Genomic DNA, 23,973 nt, shown 5'->3' with positions numbered 1-23,973 from the left:
TAAAACACTCCTGAACTTGTTTTCATTAAGGCCAGGAAAGCAAAATAGTAGATTCTGACGTTGGAGTAAATAGTTAAATTAAAAAAAAAAAAAAAAAACGCAAGAGATATCAGGCTAAGAAAATGCACAGAATTCGGCTAGTTTCAGACGCCAGGACTCCTGAACCCTCCCTCGTACCGACTAACAGGCTGTCGGGGAAACAGCTCAGGAGTCACGAGCCAGCGGCCGAAGCCACCAGAACCCGGCGGGAAGAGGCAGCCGCGCAGGCGCCCAGCGGGGGCGGGGGCGGGGCGGGGCGGGACTTCCGGGGCCTGCTCTCTTCCCACTGGCTGAGGAAGCTCGCGGGGCGGGGCTGCTAGGTCACCTGGAAGGAACCGGAAGCCAGACCCCTAAACCAAAGGAAGCCGACGCCTCCGCACGGCTTTCTTTTCCTGCTTTCTGCTGTCGCCTTCCAGGCTGAGCTCGAGCCAGCGGCCTTCCGGCCTAGTACAGCTTTCGCCATGGCCCTCAGCGATGCCGACGTGCAGAAGCAGGTGAGGACCTGCGGTTGGGTCTGGCCAAGTCGCAGCGCGGGGCTGGGGGTGGCGGGTGGAACCGGGCTCGGGGCCGCCCAGCTGCCGTAGGAGGGTCCCCACCCCCGGTGTCCGGGGCCTGGTGGCCTGTCTGCAGGAGCGGGTTTACCCGCAGCTCCGGTGCTTCGGCGGGGGCTGTGCGTCGCCTCCTTGGCTGTGCTGCCTCTAGGCTCCCGCGGGCGTTTCGTATTTTCCCGGGGTACGCGCTGCGGTTGCTAAAGCAGAGAATTGAGAGACACGGAATGAGATGCAAACCGAATGCAAGGATTGAAAACCTTTTTTTCACTTGCTTTTTAACCCTGAGAGAAAGGTTCACAGTACTACAGAGTGCTGACGGGGGAGAGTTGTTTCCAGTGTTGTTTTGAGGTCATTTACTGAACTGTTGATCATCGTTTTGGAAGAACCTCCTCTGTCATAATTAATTGTAATGGTTGGTCTCTCACTAGGTGTGTACGTTAATGTTTATTAGCAATAATGCAGAATTCCACGTAGGTTTATGAACACCAGCGCCAGTGTTTGGCACAAAGTAAATAAGTCAAGGTTAATGGGAAAGATTCTGGAAGTAGTGAACGTCATTTTTGCAAGTGTATAATCAGTCTTGGGAAATTTTAGGTGTTTTCTAGTTTTGCTTTTTAATGTGCCGTAGCTTCAACTTTGTAGGCATTAAGGAAGTTAGAATTCGAAGGACTCCCAGTATAATATATCGTCGACAGGCTTGTAACTAACATGGAAGAAAGTGATTTCCATTTCCCCTGCTAGAGATACTCTGAAACCAGGGTCCTTGAATTTAGTAGTCATGTTGCCAGTATATTTTTTTCCGAAGAGGAAGCTTAATGCCTGCAATTTAGTCTTTACATAGTTTAGAGAACTAGGTTTATTTTTGAAGTACGAGGAAAATCTGACTAAAGCCCACTCACTGGCTTATGAATCTTATTAAACGAGCAACAAAACTTTTTTCCTTGGATATTTCCATACCCTAGAAAATGACTGCATTTTATTCGTAGTCTACTATGCACTAGGAATACTGGAATATTACTCAATGGGTGGCCTTGTGCTGATAATCACAAAGGGGAAATCGTGCGACAAAAATAGCACTGATGCAGAAGATTGAGAAATCTTATAATATTACAAAACAGTGGGTTTCTTACATTTATCACTGATGCTTATGATTTTTACTCTAGGAAAAACCTGGTGCAGTGGAAAAATGCAGTGTACTCCACATCTTCTAGCAGTCACAATGCTGATTCTTTTTCCACTTCCTCCTCCATCATCCCCCTCACACTTTTGTTATAATAAATTGAAGAATAAAGCTTCCCCAGGAAAAATCATAATAATAACAAAAGTGTATTTCTTTGGAATCTAGACCAAAACCATTTTTCCTTTCAATAGAATTGAAAGATGGAGGAATCTATGGTCTCTACCCCTCCACACTACATGTAAGCTCCATAAGGCAGTGTGTTTTGTTCCCTGTATTCTTAGCAGTGAATAGACCAGGCACCAAGCACATAATAAGTGCTTGTAAATTGTGGATTCCCTGATTTCTTCCCCATTGTATGAAAATATTTCTATATATCTGCTTTTTGGTCTGGGGAGTATAGTTATTTACTTCATCAAATTTTTAGAGGAATCTGACTTCAAAAACTTAAAATCCAGTAGGGTTAGCAGGAAGAAGAACGGTATTTTTTTTTTTTTTAAAGGCCAGATTTTTCTGCCTTAGGGGTGGAGTTAAATGTCTTGAAGGACTTGACTATTTTTCTTGTTGGAACTCTTGAAGAAAGAATATGGTCATGTTGGCTGTAAACAGGCTTCTCTGGCCTGGGTTAAAATGAGTGTGTTTTGCTCCAGGCTGTTCTGATCTAGTCAAATCCAGTAGCAGAGGGTCCAGCAGGAGTGATAAAAGCAGATAATGCAGGTTTGAATCAGCGTTCACCTCTATAGGCCTACTGTGCCTTGTAGCATTTATATAAACAGCCTGTTTTGATTACTGTATTTAAACTATTTTTAGAATTCCAGCCTGAGTTCAGTTAGGCTTCAAACTGAACCTGTGGAGATACCATTCCTTACTGTGAACACACACACAGATCTGTGGGGACTAATCCTTTTAGCAAGGTCACAGTGATTTGCTCTACAGGGCACCTCTGGACTAGGTACTCCAAATATTTCAAGGCATGAGATTTTATAAGTATTACCTATAAAATAGGCTTTGATTATCATAATTATTTGGGTTACTCAAGCATAGGGTAGTTGCTGAGAATTTTGACAAAAAATGGGACTCCTGGGTGGCTCAGCGGTTAAAGTGTCTGCCTTTGGCTCAGGGCGTGATCCTGGGGTCCAGGGATTGAGTCCCACATTGGGTTTCCTGCATGGAGCCTGCTTCTCCGTCTGCCTGGGTCTCTGCCTCTCTCTCTCTCTTTCATGAATAAATAAATAAAATCTTAAAAAAAGAATTTTGACAAAAAAGTCCTCCCTTTTAAAACCATACTGTTTTTTTGGGTTTTTTTGTTTTTTTTTTTTTTGTTTTTGTTTTTTCTTTAAGACTTTGATGCGTGAGGTTGTATTATTAATGCCCTTTTTATTTTTATTTTTTAAAATATTTGTTAGGGAGGGAGAGAGCATTCATGCATGTTCAAGGGAGAGGGAGAAGCAGGCTCTCTGCCGAGCAGATGAGGATCGCAGGATCATGGCCTAAGCTGAAGGCACTTTGCTAACTGAGCCACCTGGGCACCCCTATCAATGTCCTTTTAAAAAAAATACATAAAACTCATACCAAAACTTACTCATTTTAACCATTTTTTTAAAGTTTTCTTTTTTTTTTTAAGATTTTATTTATTAATCATGAGAGACAGAGAGAGAGAGAGGCAGAGACACAGGCAGAGGGAGAAGCAGGTCCCATGCAGGGAGCCCGATGTGGGACTCGATCCCGGGTCCCCAGGATCATGCCCCGGGCTGAAGGCGATGCCAAACCGCTGAGCCACCTGGGCTGCCCCATTTTTTAAAGATTAATTTAATTAATTTATTTATTTATGAGAAACAGATAGGCAGAAGCACAGGCAGAGGGAGAGGCTTATTGTTGAGCATATTCACATTACTGTAAAACAATTCCTAACTCTCTTTTGTACATCTGTACAGGAGATATATGATATCTTTGTGGTACATGGAGAAGCTGGGAATTGTTTTCAGATTGTTAAACCTTAACAAGTTCTTGGGTATCTCAAGAAGCTTAAAATACATACCAACAGGGATCCCTGGGTGGCGCAGCGGTTTGGCGCCTGCCTTTGGCCCAGGGCGCGATCCTGGAGACCCGGGATCGAATCCCACGTCAGGCTCCCGGTGCATGGAGCCTGCTTCTCCCTCTACCTATGTCTCTGCCTCTCTCTCTCTCTCTCTCTCTGTATGACTCTCATAAATAAATAATAAAAAAATTAAAAAAAAAATACATACCAACAAGTTCTCATTCATTCACAAACGTTTATTAAACACCCACTCTAGTGGGAGTTGTTCCATGTTCTGGGGCTATGGTGATGTAAAAGAGAAGATCTCAATATTCATGGAGCTTACCCTAAGTGGGAGAATTGATATACCGCAAGGAATTAGGGGCACCTGGGTTGCTCAGTCAGTTAAGCATCCGACTCTTGATTTTGGCTCAGGTTGTCATCTCAGGGTGGTAAGATATAGCCCTGCTTCCAGCTCCGAGCTCGGCATGGAGTTTACTTGAGATTCTCTCTCCCTGGGCCCCTCACCTTGCATGTGCACTCTTTCTCTTTCAAATAAATGAATAAAATCTTTAAAAAAAATAAGCACAATGATTAATAACCTAGAGGTTATTGATATCTTTAAAATCATCTTTTTTTTTTCAATTCATCATTTCTTTCAGATAGAGCCCCTATGAAATGAAACTACCAGTGAGTTTGATTTGAGCTGTATTACTTGTATATTCACTTGGGCATTTTACATCTTCCATTATTTCATTTATGAGTCAGAAAAAAAGAAAACTTCATTTATGAGTCTAAAATTGGATTAATGGCCCCAAGCCCCATTCAGAAGACTTCGGTGGAGGGGTGCCTGGGTAGCTCATTCAGTTAGGCGGCTGCCTCTGGCTCAGGTAATGATCCCAGGGTCCTGGGATCAAGCCCTGCATTGGGCTCTCTGCTCAGCAGGGAGCATGCTTCTCCACTGCTTGAGCACTCTCTCTCTCAAATAAACAAGTAAGTAAGACAGACTTCAGTGGACTTTATCCTCTGATCTAAAGCCTTTTAACAGGAACGCCTGGGTGGCTCAACGGCTCAGTGGTTGAGCGTCTGCCTTCGGCTCAGGTTGTGATCCCCGGGTCCTAGAATGGAGTCCTGCATCAGGCTCCCTGCATGGAGCCTGCTTCTCCCTCTGCCTGTGTCTCTGCCTCTCTCTCTGTGTCTCTCATGGATGAGTAAATAAAATCTTTTAAAAAATAAATAAATAAAGCCTTTTAACAGGTACCACATCTTACAGTTTAGTTGTGGATAGGGACAAGTAAGCAAGGAGTTAGGAATATGCATTTAGGTAGAAGAGGTGCAGAGTGCGCGTTAGTAAGAAGTTCAGAAAGGATTTTCCACAGGAGGTGACAGTTAAGCAAGCTGAATCCTGAGAAGTTAGCTAGGTGAAGGGAGAAGAGTGAGTATTCCAAGTGGAAAGCACAGCATATTTTTTTTTATTAAAGATTTATTTATTCATGAGAGACACAGAGAGGCAGAGACACAGGCAGAGGGATCACGCCCAGAGCCAAAGGCAGACCCTCAACCACTGAGCCATCCAGGCACAGCATATTTGAAATCATGAAAGTGAGGAAGAGAATGGTGAACTCAAGGAACAGAAAAACTGAAATAAGTTTAGCAGGACAGGAACCAAGAGTCTAGAGTAGCCAGTGCTGAAGGTTATGTCATATGATGGTAAGCACTGACCGGATCATGTACTTTCTAAAACCTTTGCGCTTTATCATAAAGCTGAGTTGAGGGACGAGTGTGATACATGATGCAGCAGGCTGTTTTGTTTTGAATTCATGAGAGATCCCAAAAATACAGATCTTTTAAAAAGAAAGGCAGAGACATAGGCAGAGGGAGAGAGGGAGAAGCAGACTCCTCTCAGGGAGCCCGATGTGGTACTCGATCCCTGGACCCTGGATCATACTGTGAGCTGAAGAGCAGATGCTCAACTGCTGAGTCACCCAGGTGTCCCTGAAACAGGCATTTAAAAAAAAAAATATATATATATATATATATTAAAAAAAATATATATATATATATATATATTTTTTTTTTTTCCATGAGAAACCCACAGAGAGAGAGAGAGGCAGAGACACAGGCAGAGGGAGAAGCAGGCTCCATGCAGGGAGCCCGACATGGGACTCAATCCCGGGTCTCCAGGATCAGGCCCTGGGCTGAAGGCGGCGCTAAACCGCTGAGCCACCTGGGCTGCCCAAAACAGGCATTTTTAAAGGATCTTTCTGGTTGTAGTGTAAAGTGATTAGAGAGGAAATAACACTGAGGGCATGGAGACAAATTTGGAAGCTGTTGTAATAATTCATCTGAGAGATGGTGGTGGCAAAGACTAGGATGGTGGCTATAAAGATGGAGAGATGTGGACAAATTAAAGAACTATTCGAAGAGAGGATTGAGGGGACCTGGGTGGCTTAGTCAGTTAAGCATCTGCCTTTGCTCAGGTCTTGATCCCAGGGTTATAGGATCGAGCCCTTTATCTGTCTCCTAGCTCAAGAGGAAGCCTGTTTCTCCCCTTGCCTGCTGCTCCCGCTGCTCATGCTCATTCTAACTCTCTCTCTCTCTCTCAAATAAATCTTGGGGGAAAAAAAGAGTTGATAGGATTTGGTGGTTGACTGGATGTGAGGACTGAGGTATGAGAGTCAAAGTCAGATGTGGGTGTAATCCTCAAGACAGAGACTAGAATGGGAATAGCGGGGAAGCCCCGGTGGCTCAGCCAGGGTGTGATCCTGGAGACTTGGGATCGAGTCCCATGTCAGGCTCCCTGCATGGAACCTGCTTCTCCTTCTGCCTGTGTCTCTGTCTCTGTCTCTCATGAATAAATAAATAAAAATCTTTTTTTAAAAATGGGCAGAGGGGAGGAGAGTGAGCAGTTCATTATTGAGTGTGTTGGATTTTTAGATTGTTGTGAGTAGGCTATCTTAAAAAAAAAAAAAAGTCAAGGAAGCAGAGAAGAAGAGGGTGGCCCTCAAGGAGAACAAGGAAGTCATGGAAGCAGAGAGAGGAGATTGATTTTATACAAGTAATGTCAGTGAAGTAGAGGGGATAGAAGTCAGATAGAAGTACATTGAGAGTAGGAGGTTAGAAAGTTGAAAAAGTTTGGAGCACCTGGCTGGCTCAGTCAGAGTATGCGACTCTTGATCTTGGGGTTAGGAGCCTGAACTCCACGTTGGGTTTAGAGATGACTTAAAAATAAAAAGTAAAAATAAATCTTAACAGAAATATAGATCTTTTAAAAAGAAAGTTGAGAAATTAGAGACCTGTATTATTACAGATGGAGAAGAGAAAAAAAAGAGGATGCTAACTGAAAGGTATATGAAGTAAAGGAGGATATATATCCAGTCTTACCTGCCCCCTTGACTCCAAGTTCTTTGAGAGTAGGATACTGTTGGGTGATACTGAATATTGCATCTGATCCATTTGGTGGAGCAACTTCCAGGTTGTAAGATACCTGAAAGCAGAAATTATTTCATTTATCCTGTACACAATGTCTGGCACATAATATGCAATTAGTTAATGGTTGTTGAATGAATCAGAAAAGATCTATATATATTATCTTGTTATATTCAAAAATGAAATAACCTTTTCTTCTTTCTTATAGATTAAGCATATGATGGCTTTTATTGAACAAGAAGCCAACGAGAAAGCAGAGGAAATAGATGCGAAGGTGAGATTCCATCTTCTAAGTTTAAAAAGTTATCAAAATTTCATGTTGTTTGGCTTTGATAACAGTAATTAGTAAAATTGCTTAATAGCACATTGCATAGTACTGCTAAGGATGTGTCTTATCTTTAATGTTAAAAATAAATTTTCCTTTCTAAACATTCTGATTGCCAATAAGTATCCTGAAATTTTATGGTAGAGAGTAGACAGGTAATGGATTAATTTTCTCATGGAATCTGGAATCCAGACATTCAGCATCTATGACTAATTATGATAGTTGGTTAGGGGAGAGTATAGTATTTTTATGTTGCTATATATTTTTTTAAGATTTTATTTATTCATGAGAGACACAGAGAGAGGCAGAGACATAGGCAGAGGGAGAAGCAGGCCTGTGGGAAGCCTGATGTGGGACTCAGTTCTGCTCCAAGGCAGACAAATCAACCACTGAGCCACCCAGGCATCCCTTAACATTTTTTTATAAAAGTAAAGGCTATCAGGTGAGAGTATGGAAGCAAGAACTTCATGTTTCCTTCAATGACTCCAAAAGCAAGAAAGGAGAGAAAGTTCATTTTTAAAAACCTATGTTGACAGGGGCACCTGGGTGGCTCAGGTGGTTGAGTGTCTGCCTCCAGCCTGGGTCGTCATCTCAGGGTCCTGGGATCCGGCCCCATGTTGGCCTGCCTGCTCAGCAAGAGGTCTGCCTGGCCCTATCCCCACTGCTTGTGCTCTCTATCTCTGTCAAGTGAATACGTATGATCTTAAAAATACATATAAAAAATAAGGGACGCTTGGGTGGCTCAGTGGTTGGGCGTTTTTGCCTTTGGCTCAGGGCGTGATCCTGGTCTGGGAGCCTGCTTCTCCCTCTCCCTATATCTATCCGTGTCTCATGAATAAATAAATAAAATATTTTTTAATAAAATAATTTAATAAAAAAATTAAAACCCATGTTGACAGTACAGTTGTCCTCAGGATAGTGGCCTAGGAAGCAGGTGGTGCTCCAGGTGCCAGGGTGGGACAGAATGAGGTTGGTGTTGCAGGAGGTACAGGAGAAAGGCCCCTGGCAGGTTCTGCAGGAGGAGTCACATTGTTTACAAGCTCCCCCCTCTGAATGGTATCCTGAAGGGAAATCGGGCACAGTGGTCCTCCAGTGACAGGTTGCGGGCATTCTCGCAGTTCAGGCAGATGCTGCTGCTGTCATGGAGATGAGCCGCACAGTGCTGGCTCGGACAATGATAGTCGGCAGGATTGTCACCGTGTCCCCAGACAGCTCTGAGAGCTCCAATGCAGCGTGCCCCCATTCACAGTGCTCCTGAGCTCTGATGTAAAGATTAAAAAATAAAATCTTAAAAAAAAATCTTTTAAGGAAGAGACTGTTTTGTCTATCACTAACACATAACAGCTGATAGAGTATTGTTTAATTTCGTTTGATGAGGGCAGCCCGGGTGGCTCAGCAGTTTAGCGCTGCCTTCAGCCCAGGGTGTGATCCTGGAGACTTGGGATCGAGTCCCGTGTCGGGCTCCGTGCATGGAGCCTGCTTCTCCCTCTGCCTGTGTCTCTGCCTCTCTCTCTCTCTCTCATGAATAAATAAAATCTTAAAAAAAATTTTTTTTGTTTGATGATCATGATCAGTTTCTTTCTTTTTTTTTTTTTGTTTAAATTTTTTTTTAAGATTTTATTTATTTATTCATAGAGACAGAGAGAGAGAGAGGGGCAGAGACACAGACAGAGGGAGAAGCAGGCTCCATGCAGGGAGCCTGATATGGGACTCGTTCCTGGGTCTCCAGGATCATGCCCCAGGCTACAGGTAGCGCCAAACCGCTGCATCACGGGGGCTGCCCTAGAAAAAAAATTAAAAAAAAAACTGCTCAGTAATTTGCACTGATAAAACAGCTTACACATATATAACTTATTTTAAAAGGGCTATTAGATTTATTTATTTGGCCTATGAGGAAAGTTTTATTTATTTATTATTTATTTATTTATTTATTTATTTTAAAGAGAGATGGGGTGGGAGAGGCACAGGGAGAAAGAGAATCTTTTTTTTTTTTTTTTTTTTTTTTTTATTTATTTATGATAGTCACAGAGAGAGAGAGAGAGGCAGAGGGAGAAGCAGGCTCCATGCACCGAGAGCCCGACATGGGATTCGATCCCGGGTCTCCAGGATCGCGCCCTGGGCCAAAGGCAGGCGCCAAACCACTGCACCACCCAGGGATCCCGAGAAAGAGAATCTTAAGCAGGCTCCACGTTCAGCCTGGTGCCCAACATGGGGCTCGATCTCACAACCCTGAGATCAAGATCTGCGCTGAAATCAAGTCAGATGGCTTAATCACTGAGCTACCCAGGCACCTGAAAAATACTATTTTAATTCTTTTATAAGGGAGGACTAAGACTGAAATTACTTGACCAAATTTTTTTAGGCAGTAACCCAAATCTTCTAAACTCAATTCTATAGTCCCTCTAGTAAGCAAGTGGGTTAAATTTAGAATACATAATTTTTTTCACATATTGAATCTTCTATCTGAATATTTCCTATATAACTTTGTGGATGGGTACTCTTATCTTTTTTATTTTTTATGATTTTTTATTTTAGGTAGGCTCCACACCCAACTCATGACCATGGGATCAAGAGCAGCACACTCTACCAGCTAAGCCAGCCAAGTTCCCCTGGTACCATTATCCTTGGTCAAATTTTCGGTTTTCTGGTTCATCATTTATGATGAAAATCACTAGTTATCCCTTTTGAGTAAATCAGAAGTGATTTTTGAAGATAAGTCATAATAAACTTTTTGTTTTTGATATGGAATATGGTGCTGCTACCAGCTGTTTAAAATAAAACTCAAAATCTGGTGTAATGAATTAGTAATAATTAATTCCTTGATAGGCAGAGGAAGAGTTCAACATTGAGAAAGGTCGTCTTGTGCAAACCCAAAGACTGAAGATTATGGAATACTATGAGAAGAAAGAAAAGCAGATTGAGCAGCAGAAGAAAATGTAAGTAGATCCTGGTCACAGTATTCACTAAGGAAGCTTTAAAAAGTCAGTGGGACAGAGCAGGTGCTTTGGAGTCAGGCAGCTATGGGTTCAAGTCTTACTTGGACCACTTAAATACTTGCCTGACCTGGGACAAGTTGCTTAATTTCTTTTTCTTTATTTGTGAAAATGGAAGTATCACAGGATTATTGAAAAAAAGTTAGAATAACTGATATGAAAGTGCTTGCCACTTGGCAAGCACTCAGCAAATACTTTCTCTTTGAAAATAAGTTGGTAAAAGAAAAAAAAGAAAAGAAGTTGGTAGAAATTACTGAATGTATTTCATTCAGGTTCTCTGGGGTATATACAAAGAGAAATATCTATACATACGTAGGAAGCATATGTATTGTGTATTTCTTTCACTGCAGTTTTTTTTATAATGCTCTACTGTAACTATTTTTCCATATCAGTCAGATGTCTAATTTGATGAATCAAGCAAGGCTCAAAGTCCTCAGAGCAAGAGATGACCTTATTACAGTGAGTAATTATTCTCTATTATAAAATTGTTCATTCACTTGCCTGTTACAGAGAATTCACTAGTTAAGTTGAATGAGTTTTAGAGATAAAACATTTCATCTGCGAAATCATTATACTAGGTATCATAATAAATACAAAGTGAAGGGCGCCTGAGTGGCTCAGTTGGTTGTGTCTGACTCTTGATTTCGGCTCAGGCCATGATCTCAGGGTTGTGAGATCCAGTGCCATGTTGGGCTCTGCTGGGCGTGGGGCCTGCTTGGGATTCTCTCTCTCCTCTCTCCTCTCTCTCCCTCCCTCTCCTCTTGCTCCCCCCACCACCCCAAGGGGAAAGAAAAGTCTGCTTTGCCATATTAGTTTGAGTAAATTATTATTTCTGAGCCTCAGTTTCCTCTTTGGTATCTATTAATTATGATACTTGGTTCAGAGGGCTGAGGTGTTTTTTTTTTATATATATATACTTTTTAAATTATTTAAAAATCAAATTTATATTTGGGCTCCATGCTGGGTTTGGAGCCTACTCTAAAAACTCCATGGGCAGTCCCTGTGGCTCAGCGGTTTAGCGCCACCTTTAGCCCAGAGCGTGATCCTTGAGACCCAGGATCGAGTCCCCACGTCGGGCTCCCTGCATAGAGCCTGTTTCTTTGTTCCTCTGCCTGTGTTTCTCATGAATAAATAAATAAAATCTTAAAAAAAAAAAGAAACCTGGAGTCAAAATGACAACTGTGACAGCTACTGGGTAGTTGCTGTTATTTGTACAATTCAAGAGTTAAGAGACCTGTAACTTAAATATCTCAGCAGCATTCCTCAAGATGAGTGCCAAGGGTTATAACACGTATTGTTAAGTGTTGTAATTTGACCAGTCAATAGGTTTTGTATCTGCCTTATCTAATTTTTTTTTAATCTTTTTTTTTTTTTTTTTTTTAAGATTTTATTTATTCATGAGACACACAGAGAGAAAGGCAGAGACACAGGCAGAGAGAGGAGAAGCAGGCTCCCTGCAGGGAGCCTGATGTGGAACTAGATCCCCGGACTCCAGGATCATGCCCTGAGCCAAAGGCAGACGCTCAACCACTGAGCCGCCCAGGCGTCCCTGCCTTATCTATTTTTATGCTGCCCTTTTTTGGGGGGGAATGAATTTAATAATATTAAAAGCAGAAAAGATCATCTAATCATCTTTCACCTACTTAAGTTGTATTTTATTTTTCTAACTTTTTTTTTAAGATTTTATTTATTCATGAGAAACACAAAGAGAGGCAGAGACACAGGCAGAAGGAGAAGCAGGCTCCATGCAGGGAAGCCCAATGTGGGACTCAATCCCGGGACTCCAGAATCACGCCCTGGGCCAAAGGCAGGTGCTAAACTGCTGAACCACCCAGGGATCCCCATCTTTTTTACTTTTTATTAAAAGCTTTTTAAAAAATCAATCAATCAATCAATAAGAATAAATAAATAAAAGCTTTTTTTTTTTTTTTTAGGGCAGCCCCCGTGGCTCAGCGGTTTAGTGCCGCCTTCAGTCCAGGGCAGGATCCTGGAGACCCGGGATCGAGTCCCATGTCAGTCTCCCTGTATGGAGCCTGCTTCTCCCTCTGCCTGTGTCTCTGCCTCTGTGTGTGTGTGTGTGTGTGTGTGTGTCTCTCATGAATTTTTATAAACTTTTTTTTTAATTGGCTCTAAAGTGAGTACTTCTGATATTTAAAAATATCTTGGTATATTTGTACTTAGTATATGTCAAATAGATATTTGCTTGAAATTAGATGCCTGAGTGAGTGTCAGAGTGCCTTCCCATAGGCGTGGGAGTGAGAGCTCACTACACGTGCTGTGTCCTGCACAGCAGTGATCCTCAGATGGGTGAGGATCAATGGTAACTCTAAGAACCAAATAAAGGGCTTTTCCATATTGAGGGCTATTTCTTCCTCTCCACCCTTTCTCCCCAAACTCGAATTGGCCTCTAGGTGAGCATGTGTCTCTCCTTCCTCCTTAAAGTACCAAAAACCATAGCTTTCCAAAGATCATACTAAGTAGAATAGACCGTGTAGAACAGTTTGAGTCAGAGGCATTATCTCTGCCTTTTAAAAGACCTGACTCGGCTGGGATCCCTGGGTGGCGCAGCGGTTTGGCGCCTGCCTTTGGCCCAGGGCGCGATCCTGGAGACCCGGGATCGAATCCCATGTCGGGCTCCTGGTGCATGGAGCCTGCTTCTCCCTCTGCCTGTGTCTCTGCCTCTCTCTCTCTCTCTCTCTCTCTCTCTGTATGACTATCATAAATAAATAAAAAAAAAAAAAAAAAAAAAGATTAAAAAAGACCTGACTCGGGCAGCCCGGGTGGCTCAGCGGTTTAGTGCCGCCTTCAGCCCAGGGTCTGATCCTGGAGACCCAGGATTGAGTTCCACGTCGGGCTCCCTGCATGGAACCTGCTTCTCCCTCTGCCTGTGTCTCTGCCCCCCTCCCCATGTCTCTCATGAATAAATAAAATTTTTAAAAAAATAAAATAAAAGACCTGACTCCTCTTTTCACCAATAAGCCAATAAATGGTGAGTAATTTTCACTGTGTTCTCTCATCCATAAGCGATGTTTCCTGATAATCCTTTTTAATTTTTTGTTTTAGCCATTTTTACTATAGAAGGTTTTTTTTTAAGATTTTATTTATTTATTCATGAGAGACACAGAGAGAGAGAGAGAGAGAGACACAGGCAGAGGGAGAAAGAAGCAGGCTCCACACAGGAAGTCCCAGGACTCCAGGGATCATGCCTTGAGCTGAAGAAAATTGAAATCATTGGTGGCTGGAGGTTGGGGTGAATAAGTGATGGGGATCAAGGAGAGCACTTTTGTGATGAGCACCAGGTTATATAAGGAAGTGTCAAATCACTATATTGTGCCCCAAAACTAGTCTTATACTGTATGTTAACTAACTGGAATTTAAATAGAAGTTTTAGGGGTGTTTGGGTGGCACAGTCAGTTGAGTGTCTTATTCTTGGCCCCAGGTCTTGATCTCAAGGACATGCATGGGATTGAGCCCCAGCTTCAGCCTCTGTGTTCAGTGTCAAATCTGCTTATCCCTCTCCTTCTGCTCTTCCTTCTGTTCTCTTTTTCTCTAGAATAATAAAATCTTTAAAAACTTTAAAGAGGGGATCCCTGGGTGGCTCAGCGGTTTGGCGCCTGCCTTTAGCCCAGGGCATGATCCTGGAGTCCCGGGATCGAGTCCCATAACGGGCTCCCTGCATGGAGCCTGCATCTCCCTCTGTCTGTGTGTCTGCCTCTCTCTCTCTCTCTCTCTCTCTCTCTCTCTCTCATGAATAAATAAATAAATCTTTAAAAAAAAAAAACTTGAAAGAAAATTGATATCATTGATAATCTAGCATTCCAGAGATAAACATTGTTGACACTTCATTCTTCATTCTCCGTCCAGATGTTTTTTTTTTCTTAAAAAAAAAAATTATCTTGCACAGCAGTCTTTTTTTTTTTTTTTGCACAGCAGTCTTAATAGCTTGCTTTTTATTTAAATCTATGTCATGAAAAAAAAATAAATCTATGTCATGTAGCTCTTTCCATGTTAGTTAATTTTGTAGGTTTTTGGACTGATTGATAATCTGGGCCAGTTGAGCATGAACTCCCTGGAAGCTGTGATGTTGCTTCCTGCTTCCTTGTATCAATGTAGAGTACTTAACACAGCATTTGGTATATGGTGTATCTTGGAATGTGTGTTGAATGAAAATGGTGATGCAATGTGAAGCCATTGGGCATGAACCAGGACCATCCTCACAGTGGGTTCTAAGCCAATTACCCAGCTGTGTGGATAACTTTTTTCTTTATACCCTTTGTAGGACCTACTAAATGAAGCAAAACAGAGACTCAGCAAAGTGGTAAAAGATACAACCAGGTACCAAGTGCTGCTGGATGGACTGGTCCTGCAGGTAATTTATGGGTTTGACCTACTACAGGTAGCCACAGTTCTCACAAAATTGACAAGATGTGTTAGAGACCAGCTCTGTTTTGTTCCTATTTTTCATCTTCCTGCACTTTTATATAGGTCTTTTACTAGTCCTTTAGAACTTAGAAGTCAAATTTGCTTACAGTCTCTCAGCCTTAAACTTGCCTAATTTGAGGAGCATCTGGCTGACTGAGTTGGTTAAGCATCTGACTCTTGATTTCGGCTCAGGTTGTGATCTCAGGGTTGTGAGACCAGCCACGTGTTGGGTTCTGTGCTGGGCAGGGAGTCTACTCAAGATTCTCTCTCTCCTTCCCCTTTCCTCTCACTCTAAAAACAAACAAACAAATGAAAAAACCTACTCAGTTTGACTTCACCACTAAAATACTTGCTTTAGTTTTGGGGATTCAGACCAAAGACAATATACGTTTTAAATGTTTGCTGCTTGCTTGTGAATTCTTACATTACTTAGGTTAATTAGAACATTTACTTGGTTTCCAATTCAGTTGATGTTAAGAGAAGATTTCCATATAAATTTTTTTCTACCATTGGAGCACTGGGTATACTTACCTGTTTGTGATATCAAAAGCTTCTTTCCATGTTCTCATACTATGTATTCTTTTTCCAAACTACATGAAAGAATTATAAAAATATTTTATTTTGGGGTAGCCTGGGTGGCTCAGCAGTTTAGCGCCATCTTTAGCCCAGGGTATGATCCCAGAGACCCAGGATCAAGTCCCACGTCTGGCTCCCTGCATGGAGCCTGCTTCTCCCTCTGCCTATGTCTGTGCCTCTCCCTCGTTGTGTTTCTCATTAATAAATAATTAAATTAAAATCTTTTAAAAAAATTATTCTGATGTTGAATTTTATAAATTGGGTTTCCTACTAATTGCATCTGATTGTGTCTTATAGGGTTTGTACCAATTGTTGGAGCCCCGAATGATTGTTCGTTGCAGGAAACAGGATTTCCCTCTGGTAAAGGTAAAGAGCTTAAAGAAGAAAACAGTTTTGTTTTCTTTTTTTAAAAAAAAATATTAAAACATTAGAGATGAAATGTGTGCTTTCATAGAGGATAGCTCAACCACGGAAATTAGAGGTATCTTGAACACATTACAGGTGGTAACTTAAGTGTACCTAAGCCTTTGATGTATTTTCTTAAAGAGGTCAAATTGCACCTTCGGAGTTAGTACCCTCCTCCCTTTTCAGAAGCTCTGTCGTACCATAATCTTTTGAAAATTTCATCAATAAAAACAGCACTACTCGCTTGGAGCAAAGATGAGCAATACCATCTAAAAAAGACAAGCTACTCCCAGACTGGCAGGGCTTGGCTATAACCTAATGCATTCTGTAATTGGGGAAAGAAAGCGGGTATGAGAAAAAAGAATGTGGGTTTCAGCAGTGAAAACAAAACTGCAGGGGTTCCCTGGGTGGCTCAGCGATTTAACATCTGTCTTCGGCCCAGGGCATGATCCTGGGGTCCCGGGATCGAGTCCCACACTGGGCTCCCTGCATGGAGCCAGCTTCTCCCTCTGCTTGTGTCTCTGCCTCTCTCTTGTCTCTCATGAATAAATAAATAAATAAAATATTTGGAGGGGGACAAAAAAACAGAACTGCAGTCCCAGAGGCAAATATTGAGGTGTTAGTCCATATCCTAAGAGAGAAGATGTCGGGTCTGGGAAATGGCCCCTGGCGCCATGGAAAGTCCTTAAAGGCTGTAGCATTAGGTGGGTGCTCTAGACCAAAGGGCCCTTGAATCAGAATGAACTCCCCTAGCTTTCATTCTGTATCATCGAATTGCCTTTAAAAAAAAACAAAAAAAAAACAAGCAGGAGTGGCAGGGAGAGGGAGAAGCAGGTGCCCCTGCTGAAGAGGAAGCTAATGGGGAGGGGGATCAAATTGCTCTTAAGGTTAGAATTCTTCCCTGCAGGGCTGCCTGGCTCGCTCAGTCAGAAGAGCATGTGACTCTTGATCTCATGGTTGTGAATTGGAGCCCCATTTGGGTGTAGAGAGTACTTAGATAAATAAAACTTGGTCATGATCTAGGGGTCATGGAATTGAGTCCTTCAGTGAGGAGCCTGCTTCTCCCTCTCCCTCCCTCTACCTGCCATTCCCCTTGCTTATGCTCTCTCTCTCCCTCTGTCAGATAAAGAAAATATTTATATATTTTTTAAGATTTTATTTATTTATTCATAGAGAGAGAGAGAGGCAGAGAGGCAGAGACACAGGCAGAGGGAGAAGTAGGCACTATGCAGGGCCTGATGTGGGACTCGATCCAGGGTCTCCAGGATCACGCCCTGGGCTGCAGGCAGCGCTAAACGGCTGTGCTACCGGGGCTGCCCAAGAAAATCTTTAAATAAACAAAATTGTTCCATGCAGCCTGCTTTCAGGCAAGGATTGAGTACTTAGTCCCTTAGCAATTATATATCTTACTATAAATTAATATAATATGTAATGTAATCGCATTCTTACTATAATTTGTCTCCCAAGTAACTTGTTTCCTAAGAAAGAAAATATGCCAACTGGAGAACACAGGTGCCCATTCTCCTCACTCTCCACTATAAATTAATAAATTGTGAGTCTCATTTATAACCCATGCCAGTAACCTAAATCTACATTTGTGCTGACTGTGTCATTTATGAAGCCACAAAGCAGAGCTAGACATACCAGAGAGCTCTCCAAGGTGATGAGCACTCTATGTAGGCAGGTCTGAGTTGTCAACTAAAGTTCCTGTAAGAAAATACTATTTACACATTTACTCATGCACAGTTATTTATTTAGATAGGACTTTCCACTAATTATGTTTTACCACACTAATTACAGTATAGCATTTTGTTTTCCTAGTAGGGATATCCCAGGGCACCTGTGTGGCTCAGTCAGTTAAGCATCTGCCTTTACCTCAGGTCATAATCTCAGGTCCTGGGATCAAGCTCTGCTCTGCAGGGAGTCTGCTTCTCTCTCTGTCAAATAAAATCTTTTTTTTTTTTTTTTAAGATTTTATTTATTTATTCATGAGAGACACAGAGAGAGAAAGGCAGAGGGAGAAGCAGGCTCCACGCAGGGAGCCTGACAGACTCAATCCCGGGACTCCAGGATCATGCCCTGGGCTAAAGGCGGTGCTATACTGCTGCGCCACCGGGGCTGCCCTGTCAAATAAAATCTTAAAAAAAAAAAAGTTGCATGTACAGTTGGCTGATTTTATTTGGATACCTGTAGTTTTTGCTAAAACCTTTCATTATTTTCTGTTTTTCTAGGCTGCAGTGCAAAAAGCAATTCCTATGTATAAAATTGCCACCAAAAAAGATGTTGATGTCCAAATTGATCAGGAATCCTACCTGCCTGAGGAAATGTAAGGCATATTCCTGCTCTTACCATCTAAACTTCTTTCAATACGAGAATGGCCTTATTCTGGGTCTTGTTGAGAGTATTCTGAGTCACTCTACTCCATAAGAGTACAAGTGTGGCTGTGTGCCACTTGTGACTCTTGCTGTTTTTCCTGGCAGTCCTGTGTTCTCCCTTGTTAACCAGCCAGACATACTTTGAAAGTCTGAAAAGAGCTAGCATTCTCTGGTCACTTAATTTATTCTGCAGAGGCAGCACTAGTTCTTTGCCCAGAATTCAAAGCTGGGTCTAGATCTCTGTGTTAGATGGTGAGGAAGATAATTGAGTTTCTTAGAAATAAGACAAGTAGTCACATATGATAGTAATTACTATATAGACTAATAGAACCTTAGGTTACTTAGATACAGAATTGCGAATGTGAGTGGTACTTCTGCCGTGAGGAAATGACAGGACATTTCTTAAACATCCCTGATAAGCTCGGTGCAGCTGAGATAGGCAGTAGGCACTCTTGACAGGGTTAGAGCCAAGATCGCTTCTTCTGTGTCTGATGCTGCGTAGGCACACATTGACTAACCTTGCAGAAAGTCCTTGGGACATGCGATCCTAGTCGAAAGCACCAGACCTAGGTTTGAGTCTTGAGTTGGCTTTTATTAGCTGTGGGACCTGGAGACTGAATTCCGTCATGTTTAAAATGGAATCAGCATTTTTTTTTCCATGAAGTGAGGAAAGGAGATGAGATCATACATAAATGTGAAAATGCTTTTATACACTGAGAAGGTATATAAGCTAGTGAACAAAGCTTTGGTATTATCATTAGATTTAGATCTCTCTACTCAGCCACACTAGCAAATCTAAGCTTGCTAGTCTTAGACTAATTGTTTCATCTCACGGAGCCTTGATTTCCTCATTTCTAAAGTGAGATAATAGCACCTATGTCACAGAATTCTTGGAAGCTTCAATGAGATCCTGTCTACATAGCACTTCCATGTGATACCTGGTACCTGCAATATACACAGTAACTCAGCTGTCAGTCATCGTTGTGGAGATCAAGCAGATGGGATATAAAACACTTAGTTCAGCATCCGTCTGGTAAAGAATGAGTTTCAGGGCAGCCTGGTGGCGCAGCGGTTTAGCGCCGCCTGCAGCCTGGAGTGTGATCCTGGAGACCCGGGATCGAGTCCCACATCGGGTTCCCTGCATGGGGCCTTCTTCTCCCTCTGCCTGTGTCTCTGCCTCTCTCTCTCTCTGCATCTCATGAATAAATAAATAAAATCTTAAAAAAAGAGAGAGAGAGACGCAGAGACACAGGCAGAGGGAGAAGCAGGCTCCCATAGGGAGCCCGACGTGGGACTCGATCCTGGGTCTCTAGGATCGCACCCTGGGCTGAAGGCGGCGCCAAACCACTGCACCACTGGGGCTGCCCCCCTCTCTCTCTCTATGTCTCTATGAATAAATAAAATCTTCAAAAAAAAAAAAAATGAGTTTCAGTCTTGAAACTTTTGGGGCCACGTGTTTTGAATGCCAGGGTTTAGAAAATCAATAAAGTCCATATAACACATGTGACATAATATCCTCAGCAGGGGGGCAGTCCCGGTGGCTCGGCGGTTTAGCGCCGCCTGCAGCCCAGGGTGTGATCCTGGAGACCCAGGATCGAGTCCCACGTCGGGCTCCCTATGGGAGCCTGCTTCTCCCTCTGCCTGTGTTTCTGCCTCTCTCTCTTTCCTCCCTGTGCATTCTCATGAAAAAATAAATAAAAACTTAAAAAAATCCTCAGCAGGGCCTGAGGCTTCACCCCCCCGCCACCCCACCCCCCCCACCCCCCCGTGATGATCAAATGTACTAATATTTCTGAATGGGAACATTCACGCTGCAAGGGATAAACGCATAAAGGTTCGTTAGTCACTTGCTGCCAGATGACTAGAGGTCAGTTTAGCTTTTAGAGATACACAAATTAACTTTTGTTCTGACAGCTTATTGAATTTCAGAATTGTAGATAAGGAGCTGTAGACTTCTTCCAGTGCTGATTTAAAGTAGAATTTTAAATATTGTTGTTTTATTCATTTAAGTCATCATTTTATTCAGTCTGTTTCAGCCTGTTTACTTGTTTGTAAAATGGTGAGGATACCCACCAAGACTCCCATAGGGCTCCTGGGAACACAGAAGCCGTGATCAGCCCTGGGTTTTATGTGGAGCAAGCACCTGGCACACAGGCGACATTCTCACACGTGGTGGTCTTCCTGCCCTTTCTCCCTCCGTGAGAACAGAGTTGTTGTATCACAGACAGTGGGGTGAGGATTTCAGCAAAGAGCTAGCCACGTCCTTATGAAGGATATAGTCTGTTTAGAGAAACCAAAAACATGAAACCTGCCAGGGAGAGGGAGGATAGATTCAGAAAATAATATTAGCATCATCATCCATTAAAGTTTTCTAGAGAAAATTTGTAAAACTTTTTCCCAGGCTTTGTCACATAGCCTGCTTATTTCAAGAAATATTTGATAAAATTCTCGTGAAGCAAAAGAATTTCATTCCCGGAGGCTCCCTGGAATAGAATTTGACTTATCTGCCTTAAGGCTCGAAGTGCTAGGAACTTTGGAACAGGAATGCCAGGAGTGAGGTATGCTGGGGCCAGGACTTCCTCAGGGCGAGTTTGGCAAGATTACAGCGGTACCTTTAATCAGCTACACAGTACAGTCGTGAATATGGCCTTATCAGTACCCCTGGTAATTGGCAGGATTCTTTAGGTAACATTCAGATGGGACTTGATTGATTTGCAAACTGGGACTTTTCATTTTGTTGGGGAGATACAGGTGCTATAACATAAAATCAGATTGGCACGTGGCAGTCACTTGGTAAATGATAATCATTGTCAACATGCATACCTTAAATCTTCAGAAGCTTTCTGAATTTGTTTGAAGTTTTTGCATGTTTTTGAACCCTGTAGAGTGTTTAGACCCTCCACACACCAAAAAGGCTTTCTTCTCAGGGAAGAAGGTAAATGTACCATTTGTCCGTCTTCCTCCACGATCTATAAAAATTGTTGTTTCCTGTGTTCTTTGTAGAGCTGGTGGAGTGGAGATCTATAATGGGGATCGTAAAATAAAAGTTTCCAATACTTTAGAAAGCCGGCTGGACCTCATAGCCCAGCAGGTGAGTATGGGAATACATCTCCTGTTACTTCAAAGTGGTGCAGAGAACATATGTCCATTTGCTGGTATTTGGGGTTTGGCACTCTACATCTTGTGGCGTTTTCTTGAGAAGAATGGGGAGTAGGCACACAGTGGCCTTTACTGCAGTGCTACCGTAACTGGAGCCTGGACTTGGGGTCGAACGAGGGTTTTGTTTATTGAGGATTCTAATGTATACATTTTACTGCATGTGGAGGTGCTGACCAGAGTTGTTTCTCCAGTAAGAATGATGAGAACTAAAGTATATATTGTTTAAAGGGATCTGCACAGGGCTGCTGGCTCTTCAGATATTTCCAGGTTTGTACAAATGAACTGTAGGAAACAACCCAGGAAAATTCAGGTGTCTCAAAATGCTGGGCCTCTTTCAGCAGTGGTAGGCTGCTGCTGGGGCAGCTGGCTTGTCTTAGAGTGAGACCTTCAGCCCTCAAGCTGTGTCCCCATTAGAGTGGCCACTACCTGCACATGAATAAAGCAAAAATAAGTAAAATTAAGAATTGAGTTCCATGGTTGCACTAGCTACATGTTGGATGCACAGTAACCGCACGTGGCCAGTGGCCGGCCTCTCTATTGCACAGTACAGCCTTAGAAATTTGAAGTTAAATCATAAGAGTTTTTCAGTTGCCATAATGAACAAGTGCCTCAGCACAAATTTGTGTGTCCTTGGTGCGTAGTAGGCACTCAGTAACTGTTGAAAGAAAGAACATAGGTGATACTAAGGGATCATCTCTTCTCCCTACATTACAGTTTAACTGAAGCCTTGAACAATAATGGCTTTAGTTTGAGGTTTTTTTCCTTCATCCCCTTTAAGCAGTAGTCAGTCATAACCACAGATTAGCTATTGGTTAAGTTTATTGCCAGGGATTCTGTTACAGTTTTTTTTGGATAAGTAAAGATACAGACTTGATGCCCTTAGCTTTATGATTTCCTTCCTGGCTACACTGGGGTCAGTGGCTTGCCACTTGTAGTTAAGATACACAGTTTTGGGGCACCTGGGGGCTCAGTCGGTTAAGCATCTGACTGCAGATTTCCGCTCAGGCCATAGTGGCAGGGTTATGGGATCGAGTGCCACATTGGACGCCATGCTGAGTGGGAAGTCTGCTTGAGATTTTCTCTTCTCCCTCTGCCCCCTGCCCCACCCCGTGCGTACTACCTCTTTCTCTCTCTCTAAAATAAATGAAATCTTTTTTTTTTTTTTAAGAGATTTTATTTATTTATTCATGAGAGAGACACAGGCAGAGGGAGAAGCAGGCTCCATGCAGGGAGCCCGACGTGGGACTCGTTCCCAGGTCTCCAGGATCATGCCCTGGACTGAAGGTGGCGTTAAACCGCCGAGCCACCTGGGCTGCCCTAAAATAAATAAAATCTTAAAAAAAAAAAAAAAAAAAAAAAAAAAAAAAAAAAAGATGTGCAGTGCTTTCCAAATTCTCCAGTTAACAACACTTACTCATTAAAAAACTTATTTCTTCACAGATGATGCCAGAAGTACGGGGAGCCTTATTTGGTGCAAATGCCAACAGGAAGTTTTTGGACTAAACCTTTGGGAGAGGTAGAGTTCATCCACTGCTCTCCTGCTGTGGTGTGGAAGTTTCTGACATTTGAAGAAATGAGATATCTGTGTGGCTTCCTCTTCCCTGTTCTCATAGTCTGTATTTGTCAGTGGATACTCTGTGTAGCTAATGCCCTTATCCTAATTGTTAACAATAGAGAAAGTTTCACTTCATATAATCAGGAAAGTTCCTTCTTAGCTTATCTAAAAGTAGCACAACTTTCATCGGCTTGTGTAGTGTGAAGGTGAGGGTATCAGATGGTGGTCACAGGAGCTTCGCCAAGTCTCTGCTCTTCCTCCAGTCTTCCAGTTCTTGAGCCTAGAGGGGATGTGTACGGTGATCTCTGACATGAAGTCTTTGCTCTTAGGCTTAAAGTGCATGGGGGCCGTGCATTCCTCCCAGCAGTAGTTGCTTCACTGCTAACCTGTTTGGGCCTAGAAGTGTTCCTCATCTGTAAATGTGATTTAAAACCTAAGCCATGAATATGTCTTATTTATTAAAACAAAAGGTTTACGTGGATGTCCTTGTGATTTATTATGTAAGGCACTGCGAGTCTCTGGTTTGCGAGGGTGAAGTTCTTATGGAGGTATCTAGAAAAGCAGCATTTTCCTAATCCCTGTAGCCTTTGCTGGTTGACAGCTGTCACTACTTGAAACCATTAGCCCTCTGTCCTCTGGCATTTCCTGCTCATTTTGACCAGACTCTTCTCCAGTAGTTGTCCACCCAGCCCAGGTGATCTTTTGCGCACACCACACACAGGTGTTCAGGTTCATCTGTCCTCTGGAGGGTTTTTGACAGCTTTAGTGAAGAAATCATTTTAGTAGCTTCTATGACAGAGTCAGAAGAGCGTCGAGGGCTCACTGGGGGAAGAGGGGCCACTGTGGTCAGGCCCAAACGCCTCCACAAAGGTCCTTCTCTTCATCTCCTTGCTCCTTAGTTCTTCCCCACTGACTACTAAGAACCCGGGGTGGGGCAGAGTGGGAGTCCA

The 23,973-nt window shown here is 42.6% G+C and overlaps 1 protein-coding gene across 2 annotated transcripts; it reads left to right on the top strand.

Moving 5' to 3' along the window:
* The first annotated feature begins 334 nt into the window (after window positions 1-334).
* Window positions 335-23,504, top strand: ATP6V1E1 (ATPase H+ transporting V1 subunit E1). 2 transcript variants are annotated; one of them, XM_025995508.2, is made up of 9 exons: window positions 335-533; window positions 7,422-7,487; window positions 10,365-10,474; window positions 10,924-10,990; window positions 14,811-14,900; window positions 15,827-15,895; window positions 18,166-18,260; window positions 21,313-21,400; window positions 22,909-23,504. In XM_025995508.2, exons 1-9 carry the CDS (start codon window positions 501-503, stop codon window positions 22,969-22,971), a joined length of 681 nt encoding a protein of 226 aa, XP_025851293.1. In that variant the 5' UTR covers window positions 335-500; the 3' UTR covers window positions 22,972-23,504. The 2 variants fall into 2 exon arrangements, with proteins under 2 accessions (XP_025851293.1, XP_072622480.1); XM_072766379.1 differs by lacking the exons at window positions 10,365-10,474; window positions 10,924-10,990 and having other exon boundaries at window positions 381-533.
* Window positions 23,505-23,973: the final 469 nt, after the last annotated feature.

This window comes from Vulpes vulpes, chromosome 8, assembly GCF_048418805.1.
Source record: "Vulpes vulpes isolate BD-2025 chromosome 8, VulVul3, whole genome shotgun sequence".
Taxonomy (NCBI): domain Eukaryota; kingdom Metazoa; phylum Chordata; class Mammalia; order Carnivora; family Canidae; genus Vulpes; species Vulpes vulpes.
The sequence above is the reverse complement of the archived record's forward strand: the minus strand, read 5'-3'. Positions and strand labels throughout refer to the sequence as shown.